This window comes from Ammospiza caudacuta, chromosome 2 (assembly GCF_027887145.1).
Source record: "Ammospiza caudacuta isolate bAmmCau1 chromosome 2, bAmmCau1.pri, whole genome shotgun sequence".
Lineage (NCBI taxonomy): Eukaryota > Metazoa > Chordata > Aves > Passeriformes > Passerellidae > Ammospiza > Ammospiza caudacuta.
Genome location: NC_080594.1, coordinates 112,658,741 through 112,682,110, shown reverse-complemented (window position 1 = coordinate 112,682,110; position 23,370 = coordinate 112,658,741). Strand labels below are relative to the sequence as shown.

General features: G+C 41.9%; 2 protein-coding genes across 2 annotated transcripts in view; one reads left to right on the top strand and one right to left on the bottom strand.

Annotated features, from left to right (window-relative positions):
- SRPX (sushi repeat containing protein X-linked) overlaps positions 1 to 8,540 on the top strand; it is a 38,904-nt gene extending 30,364 nt beyond the window's left edge. Inside the window, exons 5-10 of the mRNA XM_058799960.1 lie at positions 678 to 804; positions 2,548 to 2,669; positions 3,299 to 3,478; positions 3,979 to 4,112; positions 5,435 to 5,556; positions 7,579 to 8,540. Of these exons, the coding sequence (XP_058655943.1) occupies positions 678 to 804; positions 2,548 to 2,669; positions 3,299 to 3,478; positions 3,979 to 4,112; positions 5,435 to 5,556; positions 7,579 to 7,759 (866 nt within the window). The 3' untranslated portion in view covers positions 7,760 to 8,540. The remainder of the gene's footprint in view (positions 1 to 677; positions 805 to 2,547; positions 2,670 to 3,298; positions 3,479 to 3,978; positions 4,113 to 5,434; positions 5,557 to 7,578) is intronic.
- Positions 8,541 to 19,242: 10,702 nt separating this feature from the next.
- The window catches only part of SYTL5 (synaptotagmin like 5), a 51,288-nt gene continuing 47,160 nt past the window's right edge, over positions 19,243 to 23,370 (bottom strand). The window contains exons 14-17 of the mRNA XM_058800118.1: positions 22,514 to 22,622; positions 21,139 to 21,274; positions 20,050 to 20,258; positions 19,243 to 19,458 (exon numbers count right to left, since the gene is read on the bottom strand). Of these exons, the coding sequence (XP_058656101.1) occupies positions 19,316 to 19,458; positions 20,050 to 20,258; positions 21,139 to 21,274; positions 22,514 to 22,622 (597 nt within the window). The 3' untranslated portion in view covers positions 19,243 to 19,315. The remainder of the gene's footprint in view (positions 19,459 to 20,049; positions 20,259 to 21,138; positions 21,275 to 22,513; positions 22,623 to 23,370) is intronic.

Here is a 23,370-nt window from a genome sequence, read left to right as displayed (position 1 = left end):
CCAACACCACAGCAGAAGATGGACGCCAAGAAGAAGAAGCAGAAAGGCAGGACATGCCCAGATCCCTCCATCTTGCCCCCCTGAACCTCCATTCTAAAAAACCTCAAAATCTACTTTTTCACCTCGTGATAAATTCACTATCATTCTACTTTATTTGTCGTGGCTTGCAGATTTTCATCTAAGGTTGGTAACTTGCTCCACAGGTCATAATCAAAACCACAGGCATCTTGGCTCTGTGCCAGGGTCTCTGAGCCCCCTGGCAGGGGTCTTGGCTGCTCAGGACAGCCACAGGGATGTCCTGGGTGCTGTCAACTGCACAGATGGACAAAGAAAAGGATGCAGATAAACAGAACATCCAGACTCCCTGGGTGTGACGTTGGACATCCCTCCTTGGAGTTCAAAGCCATCCAAAATGACTTTTTAACTGAGCTATGTACAGAAATTTACAGTAACTACTTTTAGTTGGGTTTTCTGCATTTGCAAAGGGCTGATCACTGTCAGCTCTTCTTACAAAAAGGTGAGAAGTGAAGGCTCCATGAACCTTGGCTGTGATGAATCCAGGGCTGAGGAGGCCAGCTGGAGGTGGTCCTGGGCTGACAGCAGGGAAGGAGCTGTGGAGGAAATGCAGAGCTATGGCAGATGCTCCAGTGCCCTTCTTTATCACATTCATTTCACAGACACTGAGCCCCCGAGGATCCAGTGCCCGAGCGTGAAGGAGAAGTCGGCGGAGCCCAACAAGCTGACAGTGCGCGTGTTCTGGGACACGCCCGAGGGACGGGACACCGCCGACGGCATCCTCACCGAGTAGGTGAAAGGCTCTGCACTGTGCTCTTCCTCCTCCTTACCCTCCTGTTAGCAATTCAGCAGGCCAGGTACCCTTTTCCCTTCATTCATCCAAGGTGCTTTTTTCTGGCTGTCACATATCACTGCTCTATAAAGAATCGCGTGTTTGGAGGTGTTTTGCAGTTTCTTTGCGGGTCTCATAATTAACAACTTTTCTTGGACCAAGTAACCTTTTGTACATAACAATGAAAACAGAGTAGTGCATTGCAGGTAACAGAAGAGGTAAGTTTGACTGTCTTAAAAAAAACCAAGGTGTGTCACAAAATAAAATCTGCAATCTTCTTTAGGTTTCTTCCTAAGGTAGTGCCGGCTGCTGATGTCCCAGGATTCTGCAGTTACCTTTAAAGTTACATTTCTTGTTTGGAACCTGGATGGATTTAAATATTGGATTTAGAAATTACAGTTCAAAAACTCTTTGTCACTTTCTATGGTTTTACAGTCCCATTTTCCAGAAGAACAGGGTATACTTCTCACCCTTCTCACCTCTACTACTGTCTCTGATTTTCCCATTTTTATCATGCAGGATTTAGGTTAGTCTATCTGGATTACTGTAATGGTGGGAGCATGGAAAATTGTTTCTTTCAGTAAGCAGGTTACATCATTACATTAGTGGACTGGTTAAGCTTAAAAGCTCAAAGTTGTTAAGCTTGAAGATGTTTACAGTTTCATGTGAATACAAAAAACTAATGAAAGACAATGATATTACCCTTTTATTGCTATAATTTAGTAATTTCATAAAGAAGAATTCATTACATAATTAAAAATTAATTGGCATTGAGGTCTGATGTAACAACTTGGTGACAGTTAACAACATCAAAAACTACACCTGGTAAAGTAAAAACTTCAAAAATGTCAGAATGAAGACATTCCTAAGTCTTTTTGACAGAGGAGTGTCTGATAGGCAAAAAAATGGGGAGTATCCCATGTAGACTCTGTCATACAAGTAACTGTTGTCAGCTCAGAAGAGCCAAGCCCTTAGTTCAGTGGAAGCTTTTCCACAAATCATATCTCTATTTTATAAAATATTGCTAAGCTCTTCTTTTTTATACAGTATGCAGTACTTTTCTTAAATACACAGTTTCAGGAGTACAAAAACTTTTCCATTACATGGAAACCTCTTTGGTTACATGCTCTCTGCTTCAATACTGAGATTATGTTTTACACATAATTCTCCCACCTTGTTTGCAAGACAGGGGCAAATTCCAGGTGAAAATGCTGCTGTGGATCACCACACCCTTCTGCTGTGACACTGAATCTCACTTTCTGTTCCATTTCTGATATTAACACTCACAAATGACAATCACTGGAGCAGTTCAGAGCAGCCAGATGGGAATACATCCCCACTGTAAGAGGCTGGAAGTTTTCTTTTTTAGTGTTGACTTTTTCTTGTGTAAGGAGAAGGAAGTTTGAGCTCCTCTGGGCATGATGGGCTTGGCTACACTGGTTTGTTTTATAGGAAGGTAGCAGACCCTGCCCACTCCAACACCCTTGTCTCAACAGGGTGAACTGTAGGTAGCAAATTTAAATACTCTGGTTGCTGCTGCCCAGCTTCTTCCTTTGCCTACTCTCAAGTCTTCTGTCCTGCAGACAGCCAGAAAATCCTATCATGCCACAAACATCCCTCTTTCAGGCTTTTACAGCACTGTGAGTAAATAAATGCTGGTGAATTTATGAGTGTCTGTCCTGTTTTATCTCTTGGTTTAGTGTTATTTTGAAAGGCCTGCCACCAGGGTCACATTTTCCAGAAGGCGACCACAAAATCCAATATACTGTGTATGACAGAGCTGGAAACAAAGGCACCTGCAAATTTCTTGTTAAAGTCAGAGGTAAGGATGATGTTTTACTTGTAAATGCAGACACTGATTTGCACCTGGCTTAGCAGGCAATTTGAAAATGTCCTCATTTCTGTATTTATCTGCATTTGTCTGTGTGTATAAACTCCTGTGATGATGCTGAAAGGGAGAACAGAGTCTTGCTGAAGACCCTGGGGGTCAGCTCTGCAGCATTGCTGCACATCCAGGAAGAGCTGCTTTGCTCAGCCCTGCCTCCAGCTCCACATCCCTTCCCTCCTTCCAGCTTCTCCTGCTACACAGCCCTGTGAGCTGCTGAAACAAAGAGGTGAAGGGCTGGCAGGGCTGCCCTTTCACAGGCCCAGATGTTGACCTCTGGAGTTGAATATACAGAGGTGACCTATGGTTTTCAGCTTCAGCCCTTTGTGCTCCATGACCTTTTGTCCCATGCATACACCTACACATCTGTTTCATTTTACATTAGAGTTGAGGGATGGGGGAGTTCAGGTTGGTTGTTTGGGGTTTTTAAGTGCATGACTAATAACACAGAAAGCAAACAGAAAATGTCTTTGGTACTGGTATTCCACTGACCTGTACTGCCTCAGTAACAAATGGTGATTCATGCTGTGTCTTTCATTTTGTTTTGTTTTTTCTTTTGCTCAAAGTCAGGCGCTGTGTGAAGTTGAATGCCCCAGATAATGGCTACATCAAGTGCTCAGGTGATGGCAATAACTATGGTGCTACCTGTGAGTTCTCCTGCATTGGTGGCTACGAGCTGCAAGGCAGCCCAGCTCGAGTCTGCCAGTACAACTTGGGGTGGTCAGGAGTGGAGCCAACCTGTGCACGTACGTGAGTATTTCACCACTCTGCCAGGAGGAATCCAGCACAGGGGTGCTGAGGGCAGTGAGAATTTGGGAAGAGGATGGGTGTGGGGTGGAATAGAGCTGCTGTGTCCCAGAGGAAAGAAACTTAGGGCAATGAGAATTTGGGAAGGTGCTGTGGGGTGAAATACAGCTGCATTGTCTTAGAGGTAGGAAACTTAGCATCGTTTTTGTCTTCTTTGTCAGTTTGCGCTTAACAGCTGGAGCCTTTGCCACCTTTGACTGCCCTTTCCTAGAGTTTGTTTTAGCTCAAAGCTTTCTACAAAATGTCACATTCTGGAGTCAATCCACTGTGCAAGCTAGAACAGTCTACAGTAAAATTGTTGGCTTCAATGAGGCCAGCATTTTACTCATGTCTTCTTTATTATTGATTCTTGTTCTTGTGTTTCTGCTGTTGAACTCTGCCTCTAGAAATTGACCTGTTTTCAGTGTGCTTCCTAACTTTTGTTTTAATTTTATTCCAGCCATGAATATTAATGTGAATGTGAGGACTGCAGCTGCACTTCTGGATCAATTTTATGAGAAGCGGAGACTGCTGATTATTTCAACTCCTACTGCTGCTAACTTCTTCTACAGGATGCAGCTGGGGATGCTGCAGGTAAAACACATTTAAGAGGAATATGCAACCTTTTTTTTTTTTAAAGAAAGACACAAGAGAACAAGCTCCACTGTTTTACATAAATCCAAAAGCTTCAGCTTTTATATTGTAGCCACTGAAAGATCTGGCTCAAGCAGTCATGGTTCCAGATTAATCCTTTTCACAGGGGTTTGAGTTGAAATATCCCCCCAGTCTTTAACTCAGCCCCATTCTGGATTGTGCTGCCTCTGACCAGTCACTCAATCCCAGGCAGTTCTGGCCCTTCCATTCTCCCCAGATAAATTTAACTCATGCTCAATAATAATTCCCTATCTCAGCTGCTAAAGAAGTTTTAAAAAAAACCACAAACCCAACCCCCCAGCTCTTAAGCAGCTCATGCAGACCAGGCCCCCAGAATTTGCAACTACAATGTAAGGAAATGTGAATAGCTTCAGAAATAAAAAGTGCACCAGCAAACAAAGGATCAGAGACGCAGCACAGAAATCATCCAGAGTGCTGGAGATAACATTGGGGTGTTTTGTTCAAAAAACCCCAAAACACCTGGTAATTTTCCTTCTTATGTGTTGTAAGTGTGATGCCTTTGTTAGCTTTTTGCTGGTCTGAGGGCTAGATCTAAAAGTGTACCTGTGTCCTCAGGGAAAGAATCAGTCCTGTATTCTTTCACAGCTACAAGTGTTCCTATCTTGCTTTTTCTTCTCACAAATTGTAACAAAATGCAGTATAAATAATCATTGAGATATGACTGTGATGATGATTTTTACTGCTGTCTTAAATTATACTTGTATTTAAGGAAAAAAAAAAAACAACCCAAAAGCAGCTCCTTTTAGCTCCTTTTCCCTATTAGATAAACTTGGCAAGAAAATTCAGTATATTGATCAAACTGAATTTAATGGCTATGGTACATTTTCCACTTCTTGGCAGCAGGCAAATGAGTTGGCAGGGAAGAAAACTTTCTACAGTCAACTTCTGTTTCACATAATTTGCTTTGATTGCCAAGTTAGGTTATTGGTACAATGTTTGGCATCCTGGCATCTTCTCATATAACTACAGAGACAAGTTGATATTTCTCCTAGGTGGTCCCTCTATGTTGGTTTTCTTAGAGTATCTGAGAATTTGTTACTTAACCTCCCCTGGAGTCACGAAGCTCCAGTTCTTTGCTGTGACAATTTGAGTGTTTGCAAAACATGCTCTCAAATCAGTTTAAATCATTTAACTGACCTAAGCAGAGGGGACTCTGTGAACCCTTGCTGCACACTCAGAGCATCCCCCTGTTCTCTCAGGGATAACCAACCCTCCCCTCTCTCTCCTCTGAACCCCTGCAGCCAGCACAGTGTGGGTTAGACCTGCGACACGTCACCGTGGTGGAGCTGGTGGGTGTCTTCCCAAAACTGATAGGAAGAATAGGAGTGAAGCTGCTGCCCCCATCACTTACCCTGCAGCTCAGGTAAAGGAAACTCCCACTGCTGTGTGTTTGCACCTTATCCTGCAAGTTGCATTGCTTTTTATCCCTGCAGCTTATTTTGCAAATGCCACGTGTTCTACTCTAATGTACACAGCTAGACACTGCAAAGTAGGTACTGGTGAGCACACTTGGGGATTAATTTGCTGGCTATGTAATTAAATTACAGCAAATTAAAACACAATAACAAATTTATTTAATTATATATATAGTATGACTGTATTCATAGGCCTATAAGTCTGTATTTTTGGGTGCTGTCACTGAAAACACTTCAGAGTCTGTCTGTATTTGTGTTGGAGTTGCTCCTTTGCAAGGACAGTCCCAAATGGCAGAGACAGCTCATCCCCTACTCCAGGGCTGCTGGTGGTTGTGGCCAGGCTAAAGGGGAAACTCTTTCAAGTCCCATATGTAGGAATGAGATGGGCAGTATTTCAAAGAGGAAATTATCTCAGCCTCCCCAGCCTGACTGCAGCATCAGCAGTTCTACTGAGGTGCCTGAACTGTTTTGACTTGGGTTTAGACTGGCAGAGGATTGGCTTTCACTTGAAAGAAACACTTCAAATGCCAGCATTTCCTAAGGACTGGAAGAGGAAAAAAAGCCAACAGTGAAGGCCGCATTGGCAGGAAAAGAAGGAGTTGTTTAGAAAAAAGTCAAGGAACATTTTAAGCAACATGATCTATGATATGCCTGAGGAAAGGGAGTAAGTTTTAATTGGAGACAATGAAAATTGCTGACAGCAGAGAGGGGATTTTTAAAAAATATTTAAAAAAAACTGTTCTCAATAAAAGAAAAAGGATACTTTTACTAAAGTTGAAATGGTTTTCTTGTGGCTCTGTAGAAAATAATGAGCTCTCTTAACATCTCATTCCCTGGTTTCTTGCAACCTTTAATGAAGCTACATTTCATAAATTGCTATAGTATGACCTGCCCTGCACTCAGTGAAAGTTTTTTCTTTGTTGTTGCTTTGTGTGTGAATTACAGCTTTCTAGTTCTGCAAGGTGCTCAAATCAATATGAAATGCACTCTTAAGAATAAAGGTGTTGTCCAGAATTGACATTTCAGTAAGCTAATGAGCACAAGTGCCCCAGTTAAACTTTGGAAAGCACAGAAATTTAGCATTTCAATTTTTAGAAGCATTTTTTCTTAGGTAATATATGGCACAAGATGAATGTAGTTTTCTTTCACTATTGCTTAGCTTTAATGTTTATTTTAGTTTGAATTTAATGGCCAAGCTCCCTGATTGCAACAAGACTATGCCTAGAGCCCTCAAACTTGTTAGGAGGCTAAGGAAGGCCAATTTTGGTGCTTCACACCTTTGCAAAAATCCCCCCAGATTCTTCTTCATGGCAGCTTTCTCTCATTCTCTCATGGCTGTCTGAATTTATTTACCCCACACTAATGATGTTGACTGACTGCATATCCAGGCATCTTCTAGTACATTACTCCTTCAAGCAAAAGATGAAAAGAGCACTACAGATAAACTTTTGTTACTTATGTAGCTTTTGCTACTAGAGGAGTTTAAATGACCACTTCCACCACTTTGGAAAGACTCCTCCATGATTAGCAGTGGCTTTTGTTCCTCTAAAATTAGAGTCACAGATGATTGTTATTATTAGGAAGCAGTGAAAGCAGACTCCAATAATTTTGTCCTGATTTTTCTTACTGTGACTTTTTATACCAAGCAAAACCAAGAAGTGGAAGCCAATAAAGGAAATAGTCTTACTTGTAACTCAGGCTTCATCACAAGGGTTTTTAGGCAGTGTTCATACTTTTTTTTCTTTTTGTCTAACCTTGTTTCACTCCTGTAACAGCAGTGGATACTGGCAGAGAACAGAGCTGGGTGCAGTCACTTTGACACGTGCAGGCACCTGCTCTTTAGCTGGCTCTTTGTTAATGCTGAAACCAAACCTACACTCTGTGTAGCCCCTGTGACCATGCCCACCTTCCCCTGCTCAGCCTGAAGAGCCTGGTGCTGCCCTTTAACAAACCAGTTCCTTGCTTTGCAGGCTGCTGCTGAGGATCCCCCATTTCAGTTTCAACATCGTGGTGATGGACAAGCACGGCATGGACAAGGAGCGCTACCCCTTCCCAGCAACCCCAGCTGAGCTTTTTGCCCTTATTGACAAGTTCCCCTTGAGGAAAGATGAGATGAAACTGCAAGCAGAAATTGGTCACTCATGTCCCTAATTCAGCATTTCAGGGCCTGCAGTTGTCGGTGAATTTTTTTTGATCCACAGAATTCTCTCCTTGGTGCTACACAAAGCATGGCTTTTAATCACTGATGTGATTTTCTGTGTCTTGGTAAATCTGGCCAGCCATGCAGCTGTTCTGCATAGAAGGTTGCTCTTTTGTACTTTCAGTCATCTTTAGATCATAGAATGGTCTGGGTTGGAAGTGACTTTAAATCTCATTGAGCTCCAGCCCTGCTGCCATGGACAGGGACTTGTTGCACTAGATCGGGTTGCTCAGAGCCCCATCCAACCTGGCCTTGAACACTTTCAGGGATGGGGCAGCCACAGCTTCTCTGGGCAGCCTGTGGCAGTGCCTCACCACCTGCACAGTGAAGAATTTTCCCCTAATATATAACCTGAACCTGTTCTCTTACAAGTTCAAGCCATTCCCCCTTGTCTGTCACTCCAGATTCTTGTAAAAAATCCCTCTCCATCTTTCCTGTTGGCTCTGTTCAGGGACTGGAAGGCCACAATTAAGTCACCCCTGAGCCTTCTCTTTTCCAGGCTGAACAATCCCGTTTTCTCAGCCTTTCCTCACAGGAGAGGTGCTCTGTTCCTCTGATCACCTTGGTGGCCTTCTCTGGACTTGCTCTGACTGGTTGATGTCCTTCCTCCTGCTGGGGACCCCACAACTGGATGAATGTGGATGTAGAATTTATTGCCTAATGGAACTTCTCGTACAGAGAGTAAAGAACCGAGGCACGTTTCTGAGAGTTTATTTTGGATTTTTCATTCAGTGTAAAATTGGGGTTTCTTTCTTACTGTTTATAATTCTTTTTATTAATAAAATATTGTTCTGCAAACAGATAGTTGTCTAAAATTCCACTTGGGGGTTAAAGTTGGTCGATTGATACAGAATTTGGTTCAAAATATCTTTCTGCAAACCATTATAAAAGACATTAGCCTCACATTGAAAGTGTATAAGGAACCCACTGGTGCCTTTTAGTTCCACTAAAAAAAGTGTCAATCAAAGACAAAAAGCATGAGCCAGAGGGAACACAAGCATTGATTTTCAGCAGCAGCAGGGACAAAATTGGTGATAGCAGGAGCATGGAAGTCATTGCCACAGGGAATATGATGAAGGAGCAGTGATCAGTGTAGAGGATGGACAGTAATTACTAAGGCCCATGTACTGCAGTTCTTAATGGGAACATATGTTCTTACCTGCTGCACTTCTGCTTGTGGCTTTTAATGTCCAGCAGTCTTGGAGTAGCAGACTTTTTTTCCCCCCTGCACCTTGGAGACAGACCAGGCTGTTGTTTTGATGGCAGGGAAACATTACTCCAGGGAAACATTATCAAGGATTTGTCACTTCCAGAGCTGTGAAAATACTTGTTTGCAAGTCATCACTTTGAAATTAACAAAAAAAGTTCCCCGTTTAATAAAAAAAAATATCAGGAGGCAATCAGAACAGGGAAAAAATTTCTTTTGTTTTATTACAGCCCAGAGTCTCAATAATCCACAGCAAAGAATACACATCATGCATGAAAAGTACAAGGGTCAGAGGAGTGAAAAGTGGGAATTACAGTTTGGATGCCTGTTCACAGGGTATGATACATAATCTGACTGTCTGAGCTAGCACCCAGCATCTGTGCTGTTCATTCCTGCCCCTCAAGACCACAGTCTCTTTTTCCAGTCAAATGCTTGTTTGACTTTGACCATAAGGTAGAGTTGTAAATTTTACAATGGTGTCAGCACAAGAAAAGTTCTTGTGGTGTCAGCACAAGAAAAGTTTTAGCAGTATCTTTACAGCAATCCTTACCAGAATTTGGTCTCTTGCTTCCTCTGAAATGACAAAAAAAAAAAAAAGGAAAGAAAAGAAGAAGGGAAAGGGAAAGGGGAGGGGAGGGGAGGGAAGGGAAGGAAAAAGGAAAGAAAGGAAAGGAAAGGAAAGGAAAGGAAAGGAAAGGAAAGGAAAGGAAAGGAAAGGAAAGGAAAGGAAAGGAAAGGAAAGGAAAGGAAAGGAAAGGAAAGGAAAGGAAAGGAAAGGAAAGGAAAGGAAAGGAAAGGAAAGGAAAGGAAAGGAAAGGAAAGGAAAGGAGAGGAGAGGAGAGGAAAGGAAAGGAAAGAGGAAAGGAAAGGGAAGAGACAAAACTCTTCTTTTAAAAAAGATTGGTCCTGCAAGTGAACTAATGAGGAAGTGGATGTGAAGAGAGGTAAGTCAGCCTTGACACCAGCAAGCAAAAGCTAATTTGTGGGCTGAAGCATGACAGCATCAAGGAGGAGCTGTGTGGGGTATGCCATGGCAGGAAGATCTGCTTCCCAGTGTTAGCAGAGTGTTGCTGAACACCCAAGAGCAGCTGTGAAAGCACGGCTTGGCCCTGCAGTGCTGGTGCCAAAGGCCAAGGAGATCAGGATGCACCCTGAACTCTGCAGGTGGTGGTGCCAAGTTTGCCAGGATGAGCAACTGAGGGGCAATGAAGCTCTGGGCTTTCCAAGTGTTGCTCTTAGGAACAACGGACAAGGTCAGGACTGGTGACAGAAATCACAGAAATGCCATTTCTCTTCCAGGCCTGACCAAACAAACAAAACAAATGTTGAACCCACTGTAAAGGAGCAAGGAGGGTGAGAGCCTGTGAGGTGGTGGACACAGCTGCACCCCAAGCTGCCTTCCCTCTGTCAGTGGTCAAGGGAATCAGGGCTGGGCACACCAAGGACATGGATCTGTGAGAGGAGACCAGAGAGGAGCCTCTGAGGTGGCCCAAGGGCTGGAGCCCCTCTGCTATGGAGACAGGCTGAGAGCACTGGGGCTGGTCAGCCTGGGGAGGAGAAGGCTCCAGGGAGACCTTAGAGCAGCCTGAAGGGGCTGCAAGAGGGCTGGAGAGGAATTTTCAAAAGGGCATGCAGTGATAGAAAAGGCCCTAAGCTAAAGGAGGACAGGTTTAGATGGTAGGAAGAAATTCTGAGGGTGATGAGGGCCAGGAATCTGAAGGTTTTGAGCACCAGGTTGGATGGGGCTGTCTGGAGCATGGAAGATTCCCTGCCCACAGCAGGGACATTGGAATAAGGTGATCTCAACCCAAACCATTGTGTGGTTCTGTGCCTGTGGAGCAGAGGCAGCTCAAGGACACATCCATACACAGGCTGCTGCGGCCCCAGTTCTGACTCAGGCTCTTTAGCATTCACCTACTTAGAGCATGAATCACAAGTGCACGGTTTAGGGGTTTTTTTTCCCTCACTTTCTCACTGAAAAAGGAGAGCAACTGATTTCCAATGATTTAAAATCTATTACAAAAATAAAAATCTTGGATGGGTCTGATTTTTCTCCTGTATTGCTGCAATTCCAATCTGCTGCTGCTCCATGTTGATTTAGGTACACAGTCAGTGCATCCAGTCTTCTTTCCTGACTGCATGAACAGGAGCAGGGCTGTACAATTGCTACAATCAGGGAAGTGATTGCAATCACTGGGCTGTTACAGGAAATTGAATTAAGTGCAGGAGAGTGCATGAGTGATTGGATTACTAGTTATATTCTGCACAGAACATCTCTTAAAATCCTGTGATTAAGAAAAGCTGTTCTTGATTAGTAATACAAGGATTCTGGCATTTTCTGTTGGACATTTTTGTGGGCAACAGTGAAAAGTACTATGTGCCATCTCTGTTTTGGAGTCAAATCAGCCTGCATGTATGGTATACAGGGATTTGGTAGAATGGTCTCTTGGGAGTGTTTGAACCAGGGATGTAGTAGTTCTGGCTTTAGCCCAGCGTTTATATATGCAAATATATTCCAGTCACTCATCCTGTACACTTCTGGTCCCAGAAAAATAACACTACATAAGCAAGGTTCAGTATCTACACCAGTGCACTTTTTTTTTTTTTTAAGGTTTCACAAAAAATTCTCCTCCCTCAAAGTTACAATGTCTGGAGTCTATTTCATACTCCCAACTCTTCTTGCTATAGCTCTAATCCTACCACTGCTGTCAAAATGCAAATCTGATTGAAAACAGGAATATTAGACCTGCCATAAGCCTTACCCTTTCCATCCCACCTCCAGGCTGTTCATTGCAGGAGATGTGACACATCCCAGTGCGTGGATACAGTCATGGCTGGAGGTTCCTACATCAGTCTGGACATTCTGAGTGTGAACCAGAAGACTTCAATTATTTCAGATGAGAAAAGAATTACTGTTCCTGACAGGCAGCATCTTTTACAAACAAAACTATTGAGATAAATTGTGGGAGGCAGCAGTTTCTCAGAAAAAAAGCAATTTTGTAAATGGCCTGATTTTCCCCAGATTCTACCTAATAATCCACCTAATTAGATGAGAACAACCCCTGCTGTCACACACCTCCTCTACAGCTGGAGAAGAGAGACAAATTTGAAGTTGCACATCCCTATTCTTGAAGTTCAAAGCCCTCTGGGACAGAAAGTGTTGTGTTTTAATGAAAACACCAATGATCCTTCACAGCTCTGCACTAAACAACCACAACATGGGACTTCATTACAGCTCAGTGCTTACATAAGAGCATGAGTCAGACTGCATCACATAGTTAATGAAAATGCAGAGCCTGAAGAGTAACCTGGAGGGTATTTAAATACTCTAATGATCACAACCCACTTTTTAAGTTGAGGTGGGGGAATAATAGAGCTCAGGCTGTGCAATCTCAGTGCTTGATCTCTTCCAGCCACTCACCACAGTCTCTGCTCCTGCTGTACATCCACAGGAAGCAAAAAGTGCTTCACACCGTCAGGAGGTGGCGCAGCTCCTCTTGGCCATGCAGCTGCTGCCCATTTCTCCCTGCCCATTTGTGGCTGGAGGATATTTTTATGGCAGCTTGGTGAAAGGAGGAGTGGGAAATCACCTGCAGGGGCTGGAAGGCAGAGAGCAGCAAGGCTGCCTGGTCCAGAGGAGCCAGTGAGGACATAGGCAGCTGAGGAGAGCATATGTGGTTTTCCTCTGGCCTCTTAAAGCAGTGACCCAGCTGCTGCATGCTCTGTGAAACACAGAGGGAACAAATGGGAATGCCAGTGTCCATGCAGAATGTGCTAGTGCACATCTAGTTACCAACATGCCTCCCATTGCCACCCACACAGCCAGAAAGTAACCAAAACCTGAATTTCAATAATTAGCATGGCCCATACTTCAAATTTACAAGGAGAATTAGTCATCTATCACCTCCAAGAGAAGGGGAGGAGGAACTACAGTTCAGTTATACAGGAGGAACAGAGGTGCCTTCAGGATCCTCAGGCAAGTCCTTGAGTACAGTTCTGAGTAAAAGTACAGAGAGCAGAGAAATGGCAGCAGGGCTCTTCCCCTACCTGCAGCTGCCTTCCAGTTTTTGGGTGTCTGACCTGCCCATAAAGGCCAGAACCAGCGCAGGGACGAGCTGGACAAGAGTGGTGTGAGGGCAGAAGACCCTGAGCTCACACCAAGAGCCCACTGAGCCCTGCTGAGCTGGTCTGCCCTCAACCTGGGCGCAGGAGCTGAGCCAGAGGCAGCACAAGCCCTGAGCCCAGGGTTTGCCTCCTTGCTCACTGGGAAGGCACAGCAAGCCACAAAAGCCCAGGGGAACCACAAGAAGATGTAAGAGAGCCTTCAGCCCTGAGGTAAGTTGAAGGGAACACGACTCTGCTGAAAGTGTAAATTAAGGGGTCGAATGCTTGTTGATTTTTCTTATCATGATAATTAAAAAATAAATCAGGACCAGAAATTAGAGAAAATATGCATTTTGAACATACCTGGATGTTCAGGCAGGCAGGACCTTGAACTAGGGAAGAGGCAGTAGATTCAAAGATGGAGGGGAGGACCTGATGAACAGGGGGAGTTAATATACATGTAAAATAATTTTATAGCAAGGAGGAAGAGAATGCTGTATTTCCCTTTTCCTTAAAATTGCATATTTAAAAGAAATCAGATTTAATGCTTATGAAATCAAAACCAGCTTAATTTCTACACTTTAAGTGCTTTTAAGACAACAAAAGGAGAGACAGAGTCGATCAATGGAGTCTCACCTCCAAAAACATGCAAGGCCCTTGCATTGGTCATCACATATAAATGTTGTCATTACCTCAGTGAGATAAGATGGGATACTCCTGGGAGATATATTTTCCTGTAATTCATTTTAGGAGAGACAAAGACACAGCAGCATTTCAGTATTTTAATTTAGAAGACATAACAGAAATCTTGACAACAGCTGCAAATGTCTTACCAGCCATCTTTGTCCACAAAACAATGTACAATGCACAGTACAAAAATGTTCTCAGCAGAAAACATTGCTTTGTCTCAATTTGGGCAAAGCTTAACATACTGCGATGCCATTTACTGCTTCGACTGTTCATGTCCACCAGAATAATTGAACAAATTGCTAGCAACAGATTTTTAGCAGAACCAAGGCAGCACGAGGGATATGTGGCATTCTCTAATTGCTGCAACAAATGACTATGCTTGGCTTTAGGCAAACCTCAACAATAAGAACTATTCTCAAAAATATACAGAGAGCTGTCAGGAGCAGTAGCACACAGCCATGTAAATGTTATTGCCACAAAGTAGGATTGTTGAAATAAATAATCTAAATAAAAGGTCAAGATGCAGCTAGGGTGAGTTTCAAAAACAACCTAAAAAGTCACCTAAAATGCAAGCTGAAATTCATTTTCCAGTGTTAATATACACAGCATAATTAACACTGTATTATCACTTATTAAACAGCATTTGAAAACATGAAATCATCAGGGAGGAGACTCATGGGCACAGTGGTAAGGTTCTGTTAGCATGCTTCTGAGCATCTCCTGCTGAGCAGTGCTAAAGGGCATCACTGCAAATAATAGTCTGCATCCTGTTCTGGAACTCACCATCATGTCTCTGGGGTTCTCAAATGTTAGCATTTATGGGCATAGCAAAAATATAATAACTAATTATTTGGGAAAAAAAGTTTATAAAGTGCATGGGTCAGGTCTCAGAAGATACTTATGTCATGGTGGCAAAGTGCTGAAAATCAGTACTGTGTGTTAGCAAAGGAAAATTTCACTCTTAACCTCATATAGAAGAAAATAAGTGGGGTTCTCCCATCACTTGTGCATGCTGCCTCCTCCCAGATATTGGGGATCAGATTCCAGGGAGAACCTTCTGGTCAGGGCTGCTGAACTGGAGGGAGGGGTGAAGGGAAGAGAAACCCTTGCAAAGATTCAGGTACAACTCTTATTATCTTGTGAGCCCACAAACCAGACAGCTGTGGAAACAGGGCTCTGATCTCTTCTCCAAAGGTGTAAGAAACCCAAGCAGCTTTTCTCTTCATGGATGCTACAAAAAAAATCCAAGCAGATTTTCTCTTCATGGATGCTACAAAACAAACTGCAAACTTTACATTCCTGAAGCTGGGCAATGTGCAGAGCCATCAAGAAGTCAAAATTGCACCAGACAAAACTGCAACCCTGCTGTTACTTCTCCTTATCAATTAGGACCAGTGGATGCTTAAAAGCTGCTCTCCTGTTGTAGTTGAGTTGATATTTTGCAGAATACAGCTTAAAATAATTGCATTTAGCTCAACTTAACCAGTCAGGAAAAGAAAAATCAAAAATAAATATATAAAAATGCTTCATTTGTGCTGCCTCAGCATAATCTGCATTGAAAGAGGCACAGAGGAAAAAGCTTCCAGTCTAATCAATCATGATCAAAACATGCTCACCATCCCAATGCTTTCTCTCTTAAACCATTACAGCTGGAAAAGAAGGATGGAAATGTGGCATCTGAAAGGCATCCAAGGAGGGCAGTGGCATTTGGATTAGCACAGGAAGGTGGCAACAGCAGTCCCTGGTCGTTGCAGCTTTCCTTTCATCTCACTCAAGTGTAACATGGTGGAGGGAAAGGAGATAGGAAGGACATTTCAAACCTATTTCATCTGGTTTTGGAATCTCAACAAGCAAGTAGGTTTAGAAGCCTGAAGTCCCCATTCAGCTGATAGAGAAAATTACCAGAGAGCAGGGCTGGATACCAAAATCTGCTGGCAGAGCTTGGAAAGCCCTCAGCATCAGCTCTTTTTGATAGTTATTGGCACTGTCTGTAGATGTTTACTGGCCCAAATTGACCTTTTACAGCTAAAGTTGCGCTTCTATTCTTCTTAATGGGTTAAACTCTCAAAATTTAACCACGAACCTTGCTAGAAAAATATGTAGTAGAGTAAAATGTGTTTTGTAACACAGTTTCTGCACCCACCATAGATCAGATTTCTTCTCCACTGATGCAGCTTCAGTTGTTCAGGTCTGTGTAGAAAAAGACTTCAGAAACGTCAGCTCTGCTGTATCTGTTTACTCAGGGCACGAGTTTATGAATCAGTGTTAAAATTGTGGCCATTTCCTCCCGAAAATTAGCTTTGAATAAACCATTAATGCACCTTCAATATTACAAATACAGATAGAAAAGGAAGGCTTTGGTCTAATTTCTGGCTTTCTGTCTTTTTTGTTCAGCCTGGTAACACACAGTGCATGATGACGCACAATTATGGGCAATTAATTCAAATATCCGGGAAACAAGAAATCACATCTGCAGTTAATCATCTTGTGCTTTTTCCAAACCATAAACCATCTTTACAGAAGAAGAGAACAAAGAGATGAGAGACATAATTAAATGTGACATTTTCCATAAATCAGATGATTCCTACAAATGGGCTGATAACATCAGAGAACAGCAAAACTTTCCAAATTGCTCTGGTGTTTATCTGATGCTCATCATCTCTCCGAGGCTCTGGTGAGTGTGACAGCTTTTATAGTGACACCATGCTGCAGAACTGTTCCTGCTAACCCAGGAGGTCATTCCACTCTCCTACCCCACACCCCCCAATGGCAATCACCGCCACCTTGGCTGGAATTCCTTCCCAGGTGAAACTGTTCCCTCCATAGGCCGAGCCTGCTCAGAGCCCAGCCTGTGCCTTCAGCTGTGGGCTCAGAGTGACATTTTGGCTCTTTGAAGGAAAAACAGAGCTTAAAGCCCGTGTGTGAGCTGGGTGACACTTCCCAGATGCAGCCATTCACCACAAACTCCGCCTTATGACCAAAATGGGCAGAAGTTGAAGCAGTGAAATACAATTTTTTTTGGTTCAAAGCAAAATGTGATTTAGCCAAAACATTCATGCTTAGGAGATTAGGAAGTATCATTCAAAAATTAGGCAAAAGCTTGTGTTCCATGCAAAAGTAAATTAAATTTAAAATTAAGTTTTTTTCAGTTTAACAAGTGAAAAAATGCCCATTCCAAGGTCCAGCTTGGAGGAATTTTCTTGTTATTATTTTTGCCATTTTCACCATCAAAATTAATCAAGGCAAACCATTCAACAGACCAGTGTTCCTCCACAACTTGAGCTGGAATTTTACCTCAAGGAACCATTTTCTTTACATTCAACAAGTTTATCTGTTTGAAACAACTTCTAGCAGAAGAAAAAAACCCCCCAAGTTTATGACTATATGTCAATGTAATATTATTATTCTCAAAATAAATTCAGGTTTGTAGTACAGGCAACCAAGAGAACTCAAAACAATTCTGTTAAAGAGAGAGGTAGTTAAGGTGTCAAAAGTTAAGTTGGGTCACTTTGGAAGATACTGATAAAAAATAATCTAATATTAAGGACAGACTATGGTGATAAGAAAGAGGTCATAAAATGTTGTGTGCTTGATATTTGTGCTCTAATTTATCAGCTCACAGCACCTGCAGCACAGATTTGTAGAATGACAGAATCATTTAGGCTGGAAAAATTAAAAGTCAGCTAAAACCAAACTAGACTTCCCTCACTGCCCAATTTAAGCTGAACTTCAGACAAAAATAAAGAAAAGATAAAGAAGAAAAATGAAGTCAGTTTTCTTGAGTAACCACTGATGTTTGGTTCCCAATCCGAGATTCTGTGGGAGAATTTTCAGTTTCAAAGATGACTTGGTAATTTCTGAAAATGGTGAGTCTCCAACTGGGCAAGCAATATCTCCAGTGACTTTTAAAAGTCACATCAGAATTTTGAAATAACTTATGCATAAAGAAACAAATAATTTTATTAAAACTACTGTTTTCAACACAAATAAATACTGTTTTAAAATCCAATAATATTATGATTTTAAAAGACTGACTGTAAACTTTCCTGCAGTTTCCAGGCACTTCAACAAGAAACAGCATAAAATATCTTAAAACAAGAAGAATTAATGTTACATTTTAAGGTTTTGAGTTAGTCTCTAAATACATGTACTTAATTGCACACTAGGACAACTACAGATGTCAACATCTCCGGCTGTAGTTGCTTAGCTATCAGAATATATTCTGTTGTTCAATCAAGATTTCTTGCAATAAACTTTGGTGGGAAAAAATGTAGGAATAGCTATAGGTGAACTTACTAGTGCAAATAGAAAGCTGTGTTCTAATTGTGGAAAGTTCAGAAGAAATGCTGTTCATTCAGTTTCCTGATCTTCCTTTGTCTTACACCTTGAGGACCACAAAATTACTGTTGAACAATTGTCACAGTTAATAAATTAATGATTGTATTGGCCAAGACCACTCATCATTAAATCCACTGGGGGATGTTCAGGAGGAAAAATGCCCTACTTGGAATACAAATAATGTGCATGGGCCTGAATGAGACCCCAGTCCATTCAGAGGAGATTTTACAGTTATGCAAATCATTTTGGCATGTGCTTTAATCCCATTCTGTTCTATACAATCTGTTGAATCAAGTTTTAGCTAACTCCATCCAAACCTGGCATGTGTCTCATCTCAGTAACACATCAGATGGGGACTGGCATGTGGATGTATTCCCTCTGTTCAATGACATCAGAAGGTTCTGGCTAGAGCTGTCAACTGAATGAAAACCAGCAGCATCATGCAATTCTGGAAACTGAAGATTTGTTATGATTTATTTTCATTAAAGGCTCTTTGAACCAAGTCTGCCTTTTATACAAGTGCATTAAAATACCCAGAGGATGCCAGGACACCAGCACTGCCCCCCAGCTCCCTGCTGCCTGGTTCTAGGGCAGTGCAACACTAAATTGGCCCTGCTTGGCTGGGTTTTGGTCCCAAGCCTGTCGTGCTGCACCACTGCACAGCCCAACAAGCAAACACCATGAACAAACACTGTTTGCTGTCCTTCATAACATTATGGCTTCTTAATTTACAAACACCAAAGCACAGACTCACTCTGAATCTGCTTGTTCTGTGCCACTGCTGCCTTTGGGGCCATCCCTGAGCCAGAAGGAGATTCATAAACCTGGCATCACTCACTAAATGACCAGCAAGGGAGTTTGCTCAGTCTGAGCAGCCCTCAGGCAGGATGCTCATCAGCTGCACACAGCCACCAGAGGGGACAGACAAAGCCAGTCTGATCTCTGTGCAAGGTCCTGCTCTCACTGGCTTCAGGAGAAAAAATTCACACAAGAAGCCTGGGTAAGGAATGTGTGCATGAAAGTGCAGAATGCATTAAAGTCTCACTCAGAGCCTTAATGTCCAAGGCAAAGGTGCAACCCTTCTCAGGTTCACATGGGCCAAGTGACAGGAGCCTGGACACCCCTGCAGCCAGGAGTAGCTGTGGCTTTCCCCAGCAGTCAAAGTCCTTCAGAGTCTGCGTTTCCCCATGCTGGATCTCAGCATCAGCACCCCTTCCACTGCAGCTCCTGGGCTGTCAATCATCTTCTGCCAGAGGTGCTGCTCTTCCCCTTGGGAGTCCATCCAGTCAACCTCCTTGCCATTGCTCACACCTGGCAATTGTAAAAACATGGGAATTTGCCATTTTAGGAGCAGTTGGATAACATCACTCCTCATTTACAACAGTGTGCAAGAGAAATGACAAGCATTTTACACTTCCTCCTGCACAGGGAGTTGTACTGAAAACACACAGCTCCTGGAGAGCCCCAGTTTGTCATTGAACACCTTCAGGCACATGGGCAGAGGCTCAGAAACCTCCCCACACTGCACCACTAGCAATTTTTCCCAGCACAGGGGGAATGGATTCATGCCTCTTCCAGCTCACACCGTGGCCAGCAGAAGGGCTGCACAGAAGTATTTGGCTCCTTCTCACTGGGATGCTAAGGAATGCTTCCCCAAGTATTCACAGTTCTTTTAGACTGTGCAGAAATACAAATGGACACATGATTTTTGTGTCTCATTCAGTGGAGGAAAGATCTAAATCATCTACAGATTATCCATGTGTTGCCTTTTCTCCATTTTCAAATTGCACAACTTCCTGTGTGTTTTCAAAACACTCAGTGACATTTCTGTCCTTCATACACATGAACCAGGAAAGAGGAGAGCAGAACAAGAAAAGCAACCTGAGTCAGATGGGACCTTACCATTTCCAGTGCTCAAACGGACACCTCCCAAAAAAATATTACTGGAAAGAGACTCCTTGTCCCACACAGTCAGCTCCAGGCAGACATTCCTTATGTCCCCTGAATTCAAACCACTGAAGGCAAAAGTGTGGTTCCACTGGGGGTTCACACTCCTTTTTACTATGGGAGTTTTGTGTTTTGTAGCTTTGCTGTCATCTGGGAGCAGGTACCTGGGAGATAAAGGAAAATTAATATGGAAGTAGATTTTCACATTGTATTTTTAATATATAACAGTCATAGAGAGGCTCAAATGGGATCAGGACCCCATCTCCCCACTGGTATTATGTTAAGCATCTACTTCAAGTGCTTATTTTGCATTTGTGCTCCTTTGGTCTCATACCTACAGTGTCAGTTATCACAAGCAGAAATTGGAATTCAGTCTCCTTGCCTCAAGACTCAACTACAAACTTTTTATTTCAGTGAGGCTAAATATAGACAGAGTCATAAAAACATTGGCTAGAAGGGACCTCTCTGGAGTCATCGTGTCCAGCGTCCATCTCAAAGTGCAACAAGAGATTGTCCAGAAAGGAATTAAAATTATTTTTTCTACTTGAAATGTATGCACTGAGTGATAGTTTCAAGCACAGCAGAAGATCAAGATAAATTCTAAGCTCCTCCAGGGAATTAAAGACAGGATGTTTCCTGTGGGCTCTGTTTAGTAACAACACTCAACCCATTAATATGAATTGGAACATATCTAGAAACCAGCAAACCTGAAAACTATCATTCAGAGCAAAAAATGGCAAAGAAAAATGTTTTATGATATCTATTACTTCCTAAATGTAACATTTATAATGCATATCCTACATTTATGAGAAATCCATTATAATGAGAGATGCAGGATTTAGTTAATTTTTTTCAAACACAAGCATTCTATGTAGTTTGGATTTTGAGTGTCCAACACAAAATGCTGAATATCTAAAAACCTCACATATGTTGTCATACTATATAAATTTTTTGTGTACCCACATGTTTACAGGCATGTGATACAAATCTTAAATTAGATCCAGTGCAGTCATTAAAAAAAGGAGAGGAAAAAACCCCACAAACCCTTTAACAAAAGTGTCAGATGTGCCTCCTGACTTCACTGCTGTTAAATTCTTTGCTTCTTTGATGAGGACTTCTAATATGCCTCCAGATGGCAGATGAGAATCTCCTTTCTTTCCTTTTTTGAAGCCTCTCTTTCCTAAGCATGGAACAAAGTTGCAAAATTACAATCAGATATTATATTTTAGTATATATAATATACTCACAGACTCCAGGCTGAGGCCCTGACTCCATTCTAGTAGATATAATATAACATATCATAACATATCATAACATATCATAACACCTAATAGATATATCAGTCTATATTGTAAGACTGATTTAAAAATGTAAATGATCTTGGCCACATTTTTAAAAGTAATCATCAGGAGTGATGTTAAAATGTACTAATTTTAAAAACTGCAGGCTGTATCTGGACTGAGCTGATAACAATGAGCTTCTAAGGGAGCAAACCTTGAGTAAACCTTACTACAAGTAGAGGGAGGGAATATCATCTGTCAAAAAAAAAAAAAAAAGAAGAAAGGAAAAGAAAGGAATCTAATCCATCAAATGCAAAGGCTAACAAGCAATACTGTCACTGAGACAGTGATATTCCTGCATCTGGTACATCCATGTGCACTCAGGTGCTACCCAGTGATTGCTCTCACTTCAAAGGATTGCTGTTCCACATGCTAACACAATGCAAAGAGAGAGTAACTCTCCTCCCTTGTTCATTGCTGATGAAAATAATGGCTCACCCTCAAGAACTCTGATAAAATTTTACAGGATTAAATTGCAGCAATGATACAGTACGACTGAGCAGAGGAAAAACAGTAAGAAAAAAGGGTGAAAATGAGGAGGCAGATTCAGGTGAATTAAGCATGAACAACTAAGTGAGGTCTCTTACTTAAGCATTGTATATAACTAGCTGAAAAAAGAACTCTCAGACTACAATGCAGACAATTTATTTCTCTGTGGGTGCCCTTGATCATGTTACCTAATGTCTGGATTTTTTTTTTAATTAACTCAGAGCAATGCATCAACCACTGACTGCATATTCCTCTTCCATTCTCTCTTCTTAAGCTCAGTGTAAGAGAAAAGGATGAAGCAAAAGAAACACACACATGGTTCAGAATTTCCATATATAACTATTGAAGCCAGGTTGGATAAGGCCTTGAGCAACCTGGTCTAGTGGAAGGTCCCTGCTCATGGCAGGGGACTTGGGACTAGATGGTTTTTCAGGTCCATTCCAACCCTTAACATTCTGTGATTCTATAAATGAGCATATTAAAGTATGATTTCAATCTTCACCAGTACCATTACTTCACCCTATGTGAAGATTTTTGATACATCATCATCACATGACTTTTAAAACCCTCATTATTAATGTTTGTTTTACCTTGAAACTGCCCCAGAGGAAGCATTAGGTTTCTGTCTGGGGGAATATAACGCAAAACCACTGTCAGTTCTCCTTTGTATTGAAGCCCAAAATCTGTCACAGCCTCCACCTGAAGAGGAAAAAACCAAACCAACCAGAAATCCAGACAAGGTTAATCATTCAACTTTTTCTTTTGATTATAATTCTGTTGAAATATAGCAATAAATCTGTAGAGTGTTTTAAACACTTTTTAAACACATCAAGATGTATCAGCCCACTTTCAGAAAATAAGACATTCAAATTGGAGGCAATCACATTTTAGAAACTTTCTGAGCTAGGGAATGCAAGCTCTCAGAAAAATAAACCCATGTGGCATTAGACACTGTTCAGTGAACACACAGATGAGTTATTTAGCATGAGTAAGTGAAAAAAAACAACAGCAAAAAAACCCCTCAAACTTATTTCTGAGTATATAAACTATAACTGATTTAATCTGATAGTCAGTCTTTATTTGCACCAGTCAGGGTTTAAAATCTAATTAGTTTCATGGATTTTAGAGAAGTCCCTCCTGAGTCAGTCTTTGACGGGATGTGTAGGGAACAAGGGGGAGAGAGAGCAGAGTGCAGCTTTGAAACACAAAAACTTCTTAAAAACTGGTATTCCCAGTGTCCTCTTTGTTTTCTACACAGCTATTATTTCTGCATTTCTACATCTTTTTTATAAATGTTCAAATCTTACCCAGAAGAATGCAATTAGTGCCCTTCAGTCCATCTTTCAGGAGAGCTTCAAAATAATATCACTGACAGGGTACTGAATTTCCATTCACTTTGCCAGAAGTTGGAAACTACATTTTGAAAACTCTGGATGCAACACAGAGA